Raw genomic sequence first — 15,690 nt, forward strand, 5'->3', positions numbered from 1 at the left:
CGAATCATCCTCATTTTTTTGAAAAATTGGCACGTCACCTTGTCTTAAACGTCTTTTCTATAATGATCAAAAAATATATGTATTTTTTGTTAAATATAATCAGATATAAATTAGATCACTATTTATAATTAGATTTTTATAAAAGGGAATTTTGTTTAGGACATTTTGCTGGCATTTAGCGCGAGGGACTTTGCAAAGTTTCAGGGAGGATTCAGTATAAAGTTATATCTATTTATTTTGTTATTAAGATGTTTAACTAATTATTTTTTAAACAACACATACAATAAAGTATTAAATAATATAAAATAAACCTTTTATTTACCTTTATAACATGTTAAAAGAATTTTAAATATTAAAAGCATTATTTAAATACAACGAATATAAAAAAAGGATTAAATGTCATATAATAAATAAGTAATATTTCAATATAATTAAATATAAATTAGTAAAAAAATATTAAGGTATTCGATTTTTAAAATTCATGATCCTCGTTAGTGCGAGGTGGATATTCGTTAATTTCACTATTTAAATTTTGGGCTTCCTCTGTGGTTACGTCATTGGAATTCTCGCATAGATTCTCTTCATTTCTTCTATTATTATTATTGATTGTAATTCGATCGAGAACAACGGATAGATCGTTGGGCAAAGATATGGGAGCATTTGTTATGTTGGCGTCATTTTCGAAAAATGATTCGGTGTTTGTGGAATCATTGTTAACGAGATCTATATTCGAAGAACGGGGAATGTCTAAGCCATCAATTTCTCTTAAAGGGCAACCCACTCCGTCGACAGCAATTTGGACCTAATATTTATATAGATTTGTTAAACCGTACATTAGAAGGGAAAATTTTAGAGATGGGTATTCATATTGGTATTAAAATATAAAACAAAATATATTAGCATTTAATTGATGTACGTAAGTTTAAAAATATGAATAGATCAAAAATCTTTAAATTTCAAATTTATAAGGCATGTGAAATTTTAACATTCACAATTTGTCCGAGGATTAACATAGGTAAATGTATAGATGTAAATAATAGTTGGGAGAAGGGGAAGTTTTATAAAATAATATTCGATATAATAATTAATTTAAGGCTTGGAAACCTTGCGTTTAGTTATTCATCTAATATATATCATTTAACAAAGTATTTATGGAAAAACGTATTCCTTATATAGATTCGGCAGTAACTTATAGGCTAAAATAATAATACATCAATTCTATTTAAAAAAATAACCTAGCCCCCTATTAGAACGCTTCCTGATCGAATGATCATTTGTTGAAGGTATTTAATGCACTTTTCCCGTAAAAATAATTAACAGGAATAACAATGATAAATTTACAACAATAAATTAAATTAGTTCATTACCAATCCCCGATCTGATTCGGTGTCGGCTGCCGCTGCTATTAACTGTGCACCCGCTATAACATTGTTTGAACCAGATGCGGAACCTGTATTAGGAAATATTTTAAGAAATATAGACTTAAAAGAGATATCAAGTTCTTTTCTAATAAACTCATTTTTACGTCTTTCTAATTCTAACTTGAACATGTGTGAATCTGTGCATCTCATCAATCTGAGTAAAAATTTTTATATGATGTGTTAAAAAAAATACAATACAGGTGTGATCGGTGCGATAAATATCTCATTTAAATGGACCATATTCGTATTTTGAGAAATAATTTTGTTAATTAATACAGCATTGCTTAACATGAGTTATATATCTGGAGATATTTTGAGTTGCTATATCATGAATATTCTATATTAATATACCAGAGGTTGATGCGTCCTGGCGCGTGGAGGGATACTTTTTGAGCGTAGTAACGCATTGAAAATCGACATGGCGAGACCGGGCTTCCTCCTTTTGCCAGGAGAGTCGTAAAAATGGGCGCTGAATGTAGTGGTATATGACTTCTTCTTTGCCACCCTTACGCTTTTTAATCTTCTCCATGCAAGTGGGAAAACCTTCATACCATAATATAGATTTATGAAGAATTAAAATAATTTTACATTTTATAGTAGTCAGTAAAAGAAATGACGACTAGCTAATTAAACTTGGAAATTAAAAGATGTTCAAATGAAAGATATTTTTTTTAATTGGATGGATTAAAAGGAGATATGGATTAGAGTTCATAAAATGTTTGAGTATTAGGTTTCAGATATACTATAATATGGTTTATAATAAAATATAAACATTTTTATTGAATCTGATAGGTCGTATGATTATAAAGATAGACGAATATAAATTTAAATAAATCAGTGGTTGTAACACAATTTCTTTGAGTTGGACCACAATCATCTAGGGGTTCTCTTTAAAAAAATTCAAACAATCATATTTCATTTTTAGGTATTTTTTTAAAAAAAATAAGAAAGGTAAGAAAAGACTTAATTTCTACGATTCGTAAACTAGTTAAAAAACGGCTATTAAGGAATAAAATTTTAAAATGTTAATTTTAATAACTAAAAAATTTCCTTTAAAATATTTTAAAAAGTTAATAATTCATCGTTTTTACAAAAATGTTGCATAAAATATTATGCAACTACTTTAAGGAAATAGGCCTTATTGATAAAAATAAATAAAATGGTGCAAAAATGGATTTATGAATAGAATAATTTACAACAATTATAAATACCATAATTTTTTTGTTTAAATTGAATAAATTATTTTAAATAATATATTTTTTTCTTCTTAAAAAATCGATATATATTTTAATTAAACGTTGCAAAATAGTTTTGGTTAAATTTGATTTTGTTTGAAATGGAAATAAAAAATGAGGCGCGAATGAATGTTTAAATGATTTGAAAAAATGGCCAAATTTTTTACGACCCGGATGTGGAAAATCTAATGATAATAAACATTTTTAATATACTTAAATTATTTCATTTTTTTAATCAAAAAAAATTTTAAAAAAGTATAATAAAAGATAGAATGCAGACAACAATTTATTTAAGCAAAATGATTGTAATATTTTTTCATGTCATAAATGAGTAAATTAAATAATACCTTCGATACCAATCTTGATGTTCTTTAAGCCCCGATCTTTCATGACCCTCTTAGCCATCTCTCGGTTTTCAACGTATTGTAAGAACCGGTGTAGTGACTTGCTATAAATGACGTGGCAATATTCCTCGCCGGTCTGAGGCGGATGTTCGGCGTCCCACACTATCTCATCCTTCTCCATCAACACAACCACGTGACATTCCCTTTCCCCATTCTTATAAAGTGTTTATAAAAGCAAAAAAGAATATATATCGGTACAATTATTTTAAAAAGTCCATCAGAACTTGATAATATTTATATGAATGTAGCAAAGAGTAAAATTAACTGTTAATAATATAAGCAATTATAAATTGTGATTGATTAGCTTTATTAGAGCTCATAAAAGTCAAATAATTGATTAATTTATAATAGCTTTTATTGAATGACTAAGAGAACCAGTGACATATGATACTCACCTAAACTAATGATTCATTTTTTAAATGGCATTTTGAAGCTTCGTAAATACAAAGCAGCTGTTCATATGCCATTTTAGTTATCGATATAAAATTTTTTTATATAAATGAGGCTCGGATTTTTTTTTAAAAAAAAGTCATTAAATTTTATGTAAATTATTTATGTGGCAACCCAAAAATGTTATATTACCAGCTGATTTGCATTTTTATGCATTTATTTAAATGTATGAATCGAATCATCTGTTTAGGTAGTATTATATTTATTATATCATTGTATAGAATATAACACCGAAAAGTAGGATAGTTATACAATTATAATCCCAATCTTATTTTACGATTAATGTTAAAACCTACCAAAACGGTAATGTTGTTAAATCAAGATGAGCCTAGATATAAATATTTTTTTTAAACATCGGACCATTTTAGTATTTTGACGGTAAAGTTCTGAGATCAATACTTCCCTTTACCTACCCGAGAAATTAAATATATGGCTGCTCCAGCAACCCAATGTTATCAGTTTGGTTTTATTTAGCAAAATGAATTTTTTTTGGTCAAGCTTGTGCTCGAACTTCATATTGCCTATAACCAGGTCATTCAAAATAAAAATTGGTAAGTTTTAACATATATCTCTTTCACAGGAACAGATAGATGAAACTGTGTTCCATATTGCATGGCCTGGCCCGCGAATTGGGCTAAAAAATATTCGGGCCGAGCGGGTCCCTAATTTTTTAAAGGCTTAAATAATACGAATTAAGAATCCCTCCTTCATAAATGAGCAGCCTTAAGCAAAATAATTTACGGGCCGGGACAATTCGGAGCAGGCCGTGCTGGTATCAAATACATGTTTGCAAAAGCCAAATTAAAAATCAATGTTTTTAAAAAATGGATTGTTAATATGAGGCCGTTACCAATTGTAAATATAGTAGTTTACACGACGTTTCATTATGCTTATAATTAGGCCTAAAACGAATTATTTGTTATTTGATATTCGATTCGATTCAATTCAATTCGATTCGTATTTTACGAATACGAATAACACAATTATTCGATTCGAAAAATTATTCGTATTATTCGAAATTATTTATATATAAATATTCGTAATTATTCGCAAATATCTATCAGTGCGATTGAGAAAATAGAAACTTATTATAACTTAACAAATATTCACACTATAATATCAACAATACTGGATCCTAGACTAAAAATGCAATTTTTTGAGCAACTACCAACTACATATAACATAGGCACGACAAATCTATTAGAAAAATTTAAAGATGTATATAATGATTACAAAATATAATATCAAATCAACATCAGTTAACCCAATACGAACATGGATAGAATTTTTAAACAAAATAACATCGCATCAGTATGTGAGTTGGAGACATATCTTAACGAAATAAGAATCAGTTCAAATAAGAGTCCCTTAGAATGGTGGAGATTGCATGGGGATCGTTTTCCTGTGTTGTCGAAAATGGCAACTGATGTATTGTCAATTCAGGGATCTTCGGCTTCATGTGAGCGGTTGTTCTCAATAGGAACAAATATGATAATGAAAAATAGAATGTCTTTAAAGAAGGAAACTATTAGAAAGACTTTTTGCTTAAAAAATTGGATATTATCAAATTCGGATTTACTATAATTTAATATTTTTGTGTATTATTTTCTTATTTTATAAAATGAGATTATTGTACATTTTTAGAAAATTTTAATAAAATTTTAATATTAGATTGAAGAAATAGTTAAATATTTTTTATAACCAATTCTAATGCTAAAAATCGGATATTTTGGTCAATTTGTTTGGTTAACGTTATATGAAATCATTGGGTTTTATTTCGTTTATTTTCAATAAATTTTTATATTGTAATGACAATTAGTTTAGAGAATCCTTAAAAGTGTCATCTTTAAACATCTGTAAAATGAATAATAGTATTCGATTCGATTCGTTTTTTTGTAGGCCTACTTATAATATAAGATTTCAACATAATTACAGTTTCTTCGTCTTATTTATACGTTATTAAATATTTTTTTCAAAAATGCTAATTTTTCGATTAATGTTTATTAAAAGTAAGTCGGCCAATAATTTAATTACTATAACCTATTATAATTAAACAAAAAATTTATAAAGTTATAAATAATGTATATTGAAAGAAGGACTTCATTATACAAAATTGAATATTAGAATATGCTAAATTTTCGTTTTTTAAAATGGCGATCTCTCATTTTAAATTTTCTTTTTGTAAAATGGCTATCTAGTGTTGTTAAACGGATCAATTTAGCCAATTTTTCAAAATGGCCTAGAGATTTTAGCCATAATATTACTCATATCTCGAGAATTCGTTAATAGATGTCCAAATCTTTCTGCCACCTATGAGAAAAATAGCCAGGCGCGCGCGATATATCGGCTAAAATCTTGAGTTAGTCTTATTTTAAAAAAAAATAGGTTCAAATCGAGCGGTTTAACAACACTAAATTCTTAAATTCATTGATGAATGAGGTAAGTTAGTAAAATAAATCAAGATTAAAATAATTAGTAATTGTATATGAATATGATTTAAAATAGATGATAATTTGATATTTAACCCTGCATTGAATTATATAAAATTACACAAAAATAAAGCATATTTTGTAAGGGTGTACCGATACCACTTTTTGGAGGCCGATCCGATCCGATATTTCAGATATTAAATTGATATCTGCCGATAACCGATCCGATATCATATCTAATTTTGTATTCTGCAAAGATACCGGTTTTAATTTTTAATATACTTTTTATTAGTACAACATCTATAATTTTACTATACCATAACATATGTCATTTAAATATATTATAATGGCCAGTTATAGTTTATATTCAATTCAATTGCTATTATTTATATAATAAGTAATAACATTAATCTATTTACATAATTAGTAATAAAAAAATATATTATGAAATTTGAAATTAATATTTAAAATTAATATATCGAAGATTTATTTTTATATCAGAGATATGTCGGCGGTGATGGGGACTGTTAATATCACTAGCATCACTAAAAACAGATACTGAAGAGATTAATGAACACTTTTTTAAACAGAATGCGAAAAAAAATAACTATATTGCAGAATGTTTATTAACTAATTATTTCTATTAAAAAAATTAAACATAAAAATTTATTTCGATTATATTTATAAAAATAAATGGTTTTTTTAGATATATTTTTTTTAAATTTTGTTAAAAGCGCCATTTTATATCGGATCGGAAAATTTTATAATATTTGCCGATAACCGATATTTTAAAATGAGCGAAATATCGGCCCGATCCGATATAAAATATCGGTACATCCCTAATATTTTGTATCCTTCGCCGCTAATTCGTGCTAAGTAAATACAGAGTAACCCTTCACTCACAGATTGCGCGAAATCGGGGAGAATATAAAAATACAGCGTATTTTGTATAATTAGCTGCGAATTCGCGCTAACTATGATTGCAGAATAAGTCGTCCAGATCTGCGGTCGAAGACAAAGGAAATAAATAACGGCTACTCCACCCCCCAACAGTTCTGAGTATTAATTTTTTTGACCATATTATATTTGAGTAAACCATAAGAATCGGCGTAAATCTATAATAGAGGACAGTTAGCAATGTCGAAATTTTTGATCGGGCTTACCGATCTGGCCCAAAAACTTTTATCGGCTTTCGGGCCTCTAGTCTACGGAACACGGAACGAAGAAAATCCGCCATGCATTGGGTGAGGAGTGATTTAATTTATTTTTGCTTTCTTCGAAACTCTCGAAGGTGAATTTTAGTTTAAAAACCATGTTTAGTCTTTGACCTTCATCGTCCCACCCACATTAGATAAAAATGAGTTTACACAAAAATTTAATAGCGTTAAAATAATATTAACTTATTTTTAGATTGGATGATATTTTTAGTTGCTATCATTTCCTCGGAGTTTTTTTCTTAAAATTAGCAGCGACCAAATTTGAAACAAACTGATGTACATTAAAACGCCTTACGGTTAACGGATTTTCTCCGGCACGCGCCCGTAGATTGATCTGAATTAGCTGAGACCTTTTAAGTAATCACCACATAAATTCGAAAGTTTTCTTTTTGATTTGGTAATCGATCAATCAATCATGTGAAAGCATTTCAAATTTCTCATTTTAATATTTTAAATGTCATGGATTATAAAATATTTTCAACCAAAACCTTCCTCGAGAAAAGTTTAGTTTAACCAACGGTAAAAAAAATAAATCTAATATAACATATAATCAAAATTTAAAATTCTTTAATAAAATTTCATTGAAAACTTTAATAATTATAATTTAATATTAGGTAAAATTTAGTGGACATAAAAAAAAATAAAGGTCACATTCTTAAGAGTTCATTTACATAGACCTTAAAAAATAATGATAAAATAGTAATTTTTATCAAATAAAATCTTAATTCTTAATAATAAGATGAAAATCCTCATTCCAATGATAAATTTTTAAAAAATCGTCTAACTATACTTCCTTAAGATTGTCTAAAATTTCGTCTTGGAAAAATTAAAAATAAAAATTAAATAAAACTAAATTATAGACCGGACATTTAAAGTCAATAAAAAAAACTTATTATAAAAAAGTGCACTTAACTTAAAATAAATATCAAACTTTGATAAACAAAAAGATGTATATTTTTAAATTTCCACAACATGTGACACTCTTAAAAACCATAAAAATAACCATATTATACTCACCTAACTGGTAACTTTTTTATAATTTAAAAAAAAAAAATTTTGATATCTAAATTATAAAACTTTAAAAATTTATACAACATCCACCATTTTTAAAACCAAAATATCTCTATAGGTGTCCTCAATTATAGGTATATACACGACAAGAAATATATGCAAATCATCTCTGCTTTACCATGCGCTCAGAGTTAGTGGCGAAGCATACAAAAATGAATGTAAAATTATTATAATGTTCATGGGGTCGGAAATTTGGTGGAAAAAAAATTCCCTGAAAGTATGGTTTCCAATTATTATCCGTCTCTGCTCATATAATTTGCATCCTTTTCAGATATAGGTTTCTCGACCATATATTTATCAACATCATTATTATTTTTGGTAGACTAAGGGGTGTATTGCGAGGTGGGCTACCGGAAAACTAAACTAACCCGCAATTTTGTATTTTTAAGACCCTTTCCAAATTCTAGCCAAATATTAAATATATTTTTCCAAAGGTGCTAAATTTGAATTCCCTTTCTCTTTATTATTATAACCCCCCCCCCTTCCATAATGCAGATTATAATATAAATTATTTAAATATTATATAAAACGCTCTTCCAAAAATAAAACTAGAATCTTATAAATAATTGAATTAAAATTTGGGATCCAGAAAGAAAAGATAATTAAATTTTATCCGCAAATTTCATTTAAAATAAATCGGCCTTCAATATTTATCGATAATCTAATTTTAAGATAATAAAAATAAACAATTTTTTAAATATAAATTAATACTATAATATCGTGTGTCGCGGGAATATTGATTAAAAAATTTCTTTTATAAAGTGAAACGTAAATCGATATTAAAACGAACCAATAATGCCAAATAAACAAATCAAAAATATTAGAGAAAAATATTTAAAGCAGGGATTTTGGAATGGAGTTAGAAGGTTTTCGCAGGATTTCGTCAGAACCCTGAAGAAATGGAAATGGAAGCAAAATATTGGTTCCATTTTCCAAGTACCGGTCTTTAAACAAAACATTATTTGGCTCAGAAATTTCGTTTTCTCTTATTTTTTTTTTCTTGAAATCTGGGGGTATATCCAAACAATTCGTTTTTTCCAAGCGGTTTAATTGAGCATTTTTGAAAAAAAAAGAAAATCAGCTTGCGTTTTTATTAATGTTTATAAATTGTGAACAATTTGCATATCATTGGAAACGCATTGTTTGCACTTTGCATAACGAAACGCAATAGCTCAATTAGGTCTCAATATTAGATATGTTTCCAGCAATTTTTTTTCTTAAGTTCCACACAAAGGATAATAATTTGTCAAATAAATTTTTCGTAATATAAATGTGCCACTATTTAGTCGTATAATTAAATGGCATCTGAGTTGCGCCTAAAAAAAATATAATATACAAAAAAATGATAAATTCTTATAAATTATTATGTTTGGAAATTTAAAAAAAAACGGGTATGGGAGTGACCTAAAACGATTTTGAATTTCAAAAAATAGGTAATATAAAAATCAACAATTAAAAACTTCAAGGCAAGTTTTCTTAAATTTACAGGGGTAAGCAGGAGCCCTATATACGAGCTAGAATTTCTGTTCCGGTAAAATGAGGGTTTTTAAAAAAAAATCGCTCTGAGAAGTGATTTAAAATTGAAAGATTACAAATCACGATGGTAAGCGAATCCTTATTCAAACCATGGGAAATTATTTTGCGCCAATTTAAGTTTATATCGCATCGATATTTCCTAAATAACTTTTTCTTAGTCGTTAATAGTGTCACTGACCGAAAATCGCGACAATAATATTAAATTATTATTTATTTTTAATTCTTTGTAATTCTACATTCCTTTCCTCGAGATGACCTTAAGCTTAACTAAAAATCAATATTAAAAAATAGACTACCAATTTTGGGAGTGATATAAAAATTTAAGGTTATCCATCTCCGAGATGCCTACATCCTTTTTTTTTAAATCTTGAGTCCGTGAGAGTTTGAGTGTTCAGGGACCAGAGTTGTGGTATAGTTAAAGGGAATAAAAAGTTAACTTGAGCCTGGGTCAGGTTTGATTCAAAACCCTGGTTTTAGGTATTGAATTCATAATTTCGATTAAAGAACTCGAAATCTATTCAATAAAACTAACAAGAAATTAAGTGATATTCGATAACAGAATTGTTAAAGTATAGTGATAAGCATTCGATACATTTGTGTATCAAAATGATATGGGCGATACTTTTGAAATTAAATACATAGTAGATTTGTCCCCAATACATTTCCATACCTTTTAAATTCTCCATTTTTTAAATAAAATATTTAAATTGATTATTCGATAAGTTAAATTGATTATTCGATAAGTTAAATTAATCAATTCGAGCTATTTTACAAATAATACCATTTCTTATGTTCCCCATAAAAAAGTTTCGATTACTCATGACGAATTAAAAAAGATGTATCATTGCTAAAATATTAAAAATAATTGGAAAAAATTTTTTCTGTATTTTTGTATTCAAAACAAATTATATAAGCCAATAAATGTAAACTTTCATTGATGTCTTTAATCATTTATTTATTCTGCCATTATAATTGTCTAAATTAAATCCTTTTTCGAGTTTTCGAATGATGCTTCTTCATATGACGAAAATGATTTCATGATTAATGTAATTTTTGATATTTAACTCTAAGGTAGTCGAAAATCTATATGATGGTGTGTGATTAAGTAAAGGCTACCATTAATGTTGTTAAATGGCTCGATTTATCCCCAGTTTAAATTAAGATTTTAGGCAAAATAATATTATGCAAGCCTCGAGATTTTATTTACAGGGGCCTAAGCCTTTCGGATTTATAAGCAATCTCTAGGCTAGGCTCGTGTAATATTTTTTGGCTTAAATATTGGGTTAACCATTTTAAAAATCGCACCGTTTAACAACATTAGCTACCATGCTCCATCATATTTTAAGATTGAATGAGATCAGATTCAGAACTACGATAAAAGAAAGGGAGAAGAAAATCGAAAGTGATAGTTAAGGAAACTATCAATCGAAACTGTATGGATAATTTTACATATCGGATTTGAATACATTTAGAAAAAAATGCATTATTATCGGTGTCAATGGCCTATTCTCAAATTTGCATCGATCTCCGTTACATTGAAATGTATCGTTAACTGTTTCGATTCTACATAGAGCTGTGTGCTGTCAACTTAGGAATTGACAGCACACCGAGACCAGGATATAAAAACGATAGAATTTAATATCTTATAAAAAAAAATTACAATTTGTTGAAAAGAAAAAAATAACAAACCTGCGCACTTATGACCAATACTGGGAGGATCAATTTTTCAAGGTACGTCTTAAATTTGGACCTTGATCCATCATTGGATATCTCGTGCAGGAAAGACCCTAGATCAGAACATCGAATGGTTTGAGGATCAAATGGAACAAGTAAATAGTCGCAAGCCTCTTTTAACTCTGCTATACCAATCCCTGGTGGACATGTTATGATCCCCTTTTTGTAATAATCCTAAATGATAAAAAAAAACTTTTTTGAATATTCATTATATATTTGTGTTTTTTTGCTTCTGTTTTTCTGCCTTTCATAGAAGAGCATATTTAGTCAAAATAATTAGGGTCGGGACGATATTAAATATCGGAACCTGTAAAAACCCCGATCCGACCTTTTTACTTTTTTTTTCGTTATTTTATGTTATGATGTATATTTATTTTAAATTATTATAATATTCTCTAAATAATTTTTTTTAAACAATGCAATGCAAATGCACAATACTCTAAATTTTATTTCATTTTTTAAAATAGATTTATAATATTAAAAGTTTTTTTATATAAATAGAAAGGAATTTTATTTATTTTATACCTTTTTAAATAATAACGCCAATTTTATTATTTACTTTAAATAAAAGAATTTTTTTAAATATGGTGTCTGAATTATGGAAATATTTTACAAAAATTTTGCAAAATGCGTTATCTGCGAAATTCTGCCTTCAGTACGGCAGGGGATATAGATAGTCCATATAGAGGTCTGCATTGGGTGGGGTTTCGGATGGGCAGGCGGATGGGCATGCAAAAAAATTTTTAAGAATGGGAAGGCGAGAGTGCGGGTTAAAAAAAAATTTAAACTATGGGCGGGTGGGTGGGCGGATTAAGAATTTTTTTAGACGCTTAAAAAATTGAAAGAATGGCCATAATTAAATTTTATAATAGTGGGCTTAAGTTAAAAAAAATTTAGAAAAAATGGTGGGCGGATAAGGAATTTTATACTAATGGGCGGGTATATTTTTTTGAAAACTATGGGCGAGTGAGTTAAATTTTTTAAAACATTGGGTGGGCGGGCTTATGGTCTAAAAACCCGCCCAATGCAGATCTCTAGTCCATATCATAGAAGCTTATTGCCAGAAAATCTAGAGGCTCTCATATATATAAAAAAATCTAATATACTAAATATTACAATTTTATAATTCATACCAACATAAAATGGGTATAATATTAATTTTTTTTAATTAGTCTTAATTGTAGAAATAAAAAAATTAAATTAAATGCATAATTCGACTTTTTGCATAAAAAATATTGATTTCTTAATTACATTTGGTTCAATGGGGGATGGTGAAAAATCAGTATGAATATCGGATCGGTATCGGATCGGTTTTGAAGCAATATCGGATCGGATTAGTGAAAAATATGTGGATCAGCACAGCCATAAAAATAATATAATGTAAGCCTGAAGATTTTGCTCATAGATATGAAAAAAGTTTGGCCCTTTATTTGCCAAATCTCAAGGCTTAAATAATATTATTTTGTCTAAAATCTAAAAACCAAATTGGGTTTATAACTAACCCTCATCTCTACCTATTATTTAGGTTTTATAATTATTTATTACCAAAATATTCACCTGTATCCTGAATAAAATGACTAAGCACCAGGGAAAAGTGTCTAAATAAATGGAACAAACTTTGTTATTTGATTGGACATAATACTAAAAGTTTTGAAATTTATTTATTAAAAATCAAAATTATAATCTTTTGGCTGTGCCCTTTACCTTAGCAACTATTTTTTAAATTTTTAATCACAAATAATACAAATTTATGGTTCCTCTTTGCTCAATTATCATTTTTTATGGAGTATTGCTAATATTTCAAAAAAATATACTAAAAGGTACTATTATAATTTGGGAAAAAATGGTTTTATAACAAAACATAATTAACCAGGAACATTATTCAAAAGATAAACATGGGAAACATTCAAATTTAAGGTATTTGTGCTAAAATCTCTTTAACATTTTTACCCCGCCACAATCACTTTACCCTGGTCTCACTATATAAAATTTGTTTTAAAAAAAAGGGAAATTCTTGCCTAATAAAAATATTATTCAAGATTCAAAAAAAATTTGAGTTCCTCTTGAATGATATTGCTAATTAATACAATATTACATACCAAAATTGCCTTGAATAGTGTGGAAGATATACCTTCTCCAACTTCAAATTCACCCCTGAGATTAGGTTTTACATATGGATTATTTTCAATAAGGTTGAAAGCTCCAAACATTCTTTAAATATATTTTAAATTATATTTTTTACAAAATATAACCTTCCTAGCATAGTGTTTCTATGCTTATAAAATATTGATGTGTCAACAATAAATCGTGTTTCATCAACTAATAAAGTTATTTTTTCAGATTTATATGTACCAGTACCAGGTTGTTTGTTTTCATTATCTAAAAAATTAATTAAATAATAAACAGATAAAAATTATAATAAATGTTTAGACCTCAAATGAATTATCAAGTTGAAATTAAACAATGGATACAAAGAGAATTAATATAAATTTAATATTTTTAATTACCATTAATTGAAAAAGGCATATCAATATTTGTTATTTTATAATTAATATTTTTATTAATATTACAATTATTCACATTAGTAGAATTATTGGGCATGGTAAAAAATTTTGAGGCAGTTGCTTGATTTTCCATAGAGTTATCATGGATATGGGAATGTTTTATATCATTATTTTCTTTATCTTTTTTTACATAAGATATAAGAAAAGAGTTGGAGCAATTATTCCAATCAAGATTTTCATTATTAAAATAGCTGTTATTGTCTTCTGAATTATTTGAAGAGGATGTAGATTTATTTATTGATTCATCATAATCATAATGTTGATTTAATGATTTGAGATTTTTAGTCATATCATGCTGATCAGATTTAGAGATATTTTTGTATTTAAAAAAATCGGAGGCCTTATGATAAAATGGTGTTGATTTAAGAGTTTTGTCTTTAAGTATTGATTTATAATGCAGATTTTTTATATATTGATTAGCTGAGGGTGTACTTGTACAAGTTTTAAATGTGGTGAGGCTTTCAGTATTATCTTCATCTTTTCTGTAAAAGCTATTGGCTTTAGGAGAATTCAAATATTGAAATGTTGATATGTTAATGTTATCATTATCATTTTCTTGAGAGGATAGATCATCATCCATTTAAATGTATTAAATGAATTTTAAATTTCATTGATTACCACGCAAATGAACATATTTTTTTTAGATATAGATACAATTTGTATTATTATTATCGCTTTAGAAATAATTTAAATATGGATCACTAATAATAATTTAAATATAGATTATAATTATAAAATGGTATTATATTTATTTAATTGAAAGTCTATATAATTTAATAATTTAAGTAAACGAAAATTGTGAATTCTTCATCTAAAAAATAGCATTGGCTTTTCTTTGGTGGCAACTAATCCTCTCACTCAACTTCTGCATATCTTTATTTTTGTTTTTGTCATTAATTTTTGCTGACTTTTATCACTTAAGATCCAAGTTTCTTATTAGCGCCAACGTTATAATTGGGAGCAAAATAGTAGAAGCCCATGCCAAGCACATGATGTTCAATCAGGGTGTTTCGGTCATTGAAGGTATAACTCTGTGCACTTTATTATGCTTAGGGCCAACCTCTTACGTAGGTAGTATCCCTCATTGAGATCGTCGATCCTAGCAGAGATCTGGTGCAACATACTATTTTTACTCCGTATAAAAATTACTCATTTATTTAGTGATATTGACATTTACGATTGACGTGCATAGATTTAATAATATATTATTTAATGATATTGACATTTTTAACTGACTTGTAAAAATTAAATATAATAAATTTAATGATATTTACATTTTTGAATGACGTGTAAAAATTAAATATAATAAATTTAGTGATATTGACATTTTTGACTGACTTGTAAAAATTAAATATAATAAATTTAGTGATATTGAGCATGAACATACACTAAAGAAATTAAACTTAAAATCAGCCACCACCCACTTTTAAAGTAATTAAATTATACTGTAGTTCTCGGGTATAGGCTCTTTTTTTGCCCCACTCCTTTTTAATAAGCCTATAGAGGTTTAAGCAATATTTTTTGGAATGTTGTGCCAACAAGTACGTGCGGCTTGCCCACAAACGTGTAGAGGGTTCCTCATATTTTTACTTTTATATCCAAATTAAATTATTCCAATTATATGAAAAT

General features: G+C 27.5%; 1 protein-coding gene across 2 annotated transcripts; it reads right to left on the reverse strand.

Annotated features, from left to right (window-relative positions):
* Positions 1 to 329: 329 nt before the first annotated feature.
* Positions 330 to 14,665, reverse strand: LOC135930583 (BTB/POZ domain-containing protein KCTD20-like). 2 transcript variants are annotated; one of them, XM_065467423.1, is made up of 8 exons: positions 14,005 to 14,665; positions 13,750 to 13,876; positions 13,597 to 13,708; positions 11,453 to 11,671; positions 3,004 to 3,214; positions 1,773 to 1,964; positions 1,368 to 1,450; positions 330 to 802 (listed from the first exon to the last, which is right to left on the reverse strand). In XM_065467423.1, exons 1-8 carry the CDS (start codon positions 14,639 to 14,641, stop codon positions 473 to 475), a joined length of 1,911 nt encoding a protein of 636 aa, XP_065323495.1. In that variant the 5' UTR covers positions 14,642 to 14,665; the 3' UTR covers positions 330 to 472. The 2 variants fall into 2 exon arrangements, with proteins under 2 accessions (XP_065323495.1, XP_065323496.1); XM_065467424.1 differs by having other exon boundaries at positions 331 to 802; positions 14,068 to 14,665.
* Positions 14,666 to 15,690: the final 1,025 nt, after the last annotated feature.

This window comes from Gordionus sp. m RMFG-2023, chromosome 5 (assembly GCF_954871325.1).
Source record: "Gordionus sp. m RMFG-2023 chromosome 5, tfGorSpeb1-WG-v2, whole genome shotgun sequence".
Taxonomy (NCBI): Eukaryota; Metazoa; Nematomorpha; class Gordioida; order Chordodea; family Parachordodidae; genus Gordionus; species Gordionus sp. m RMFG-2023.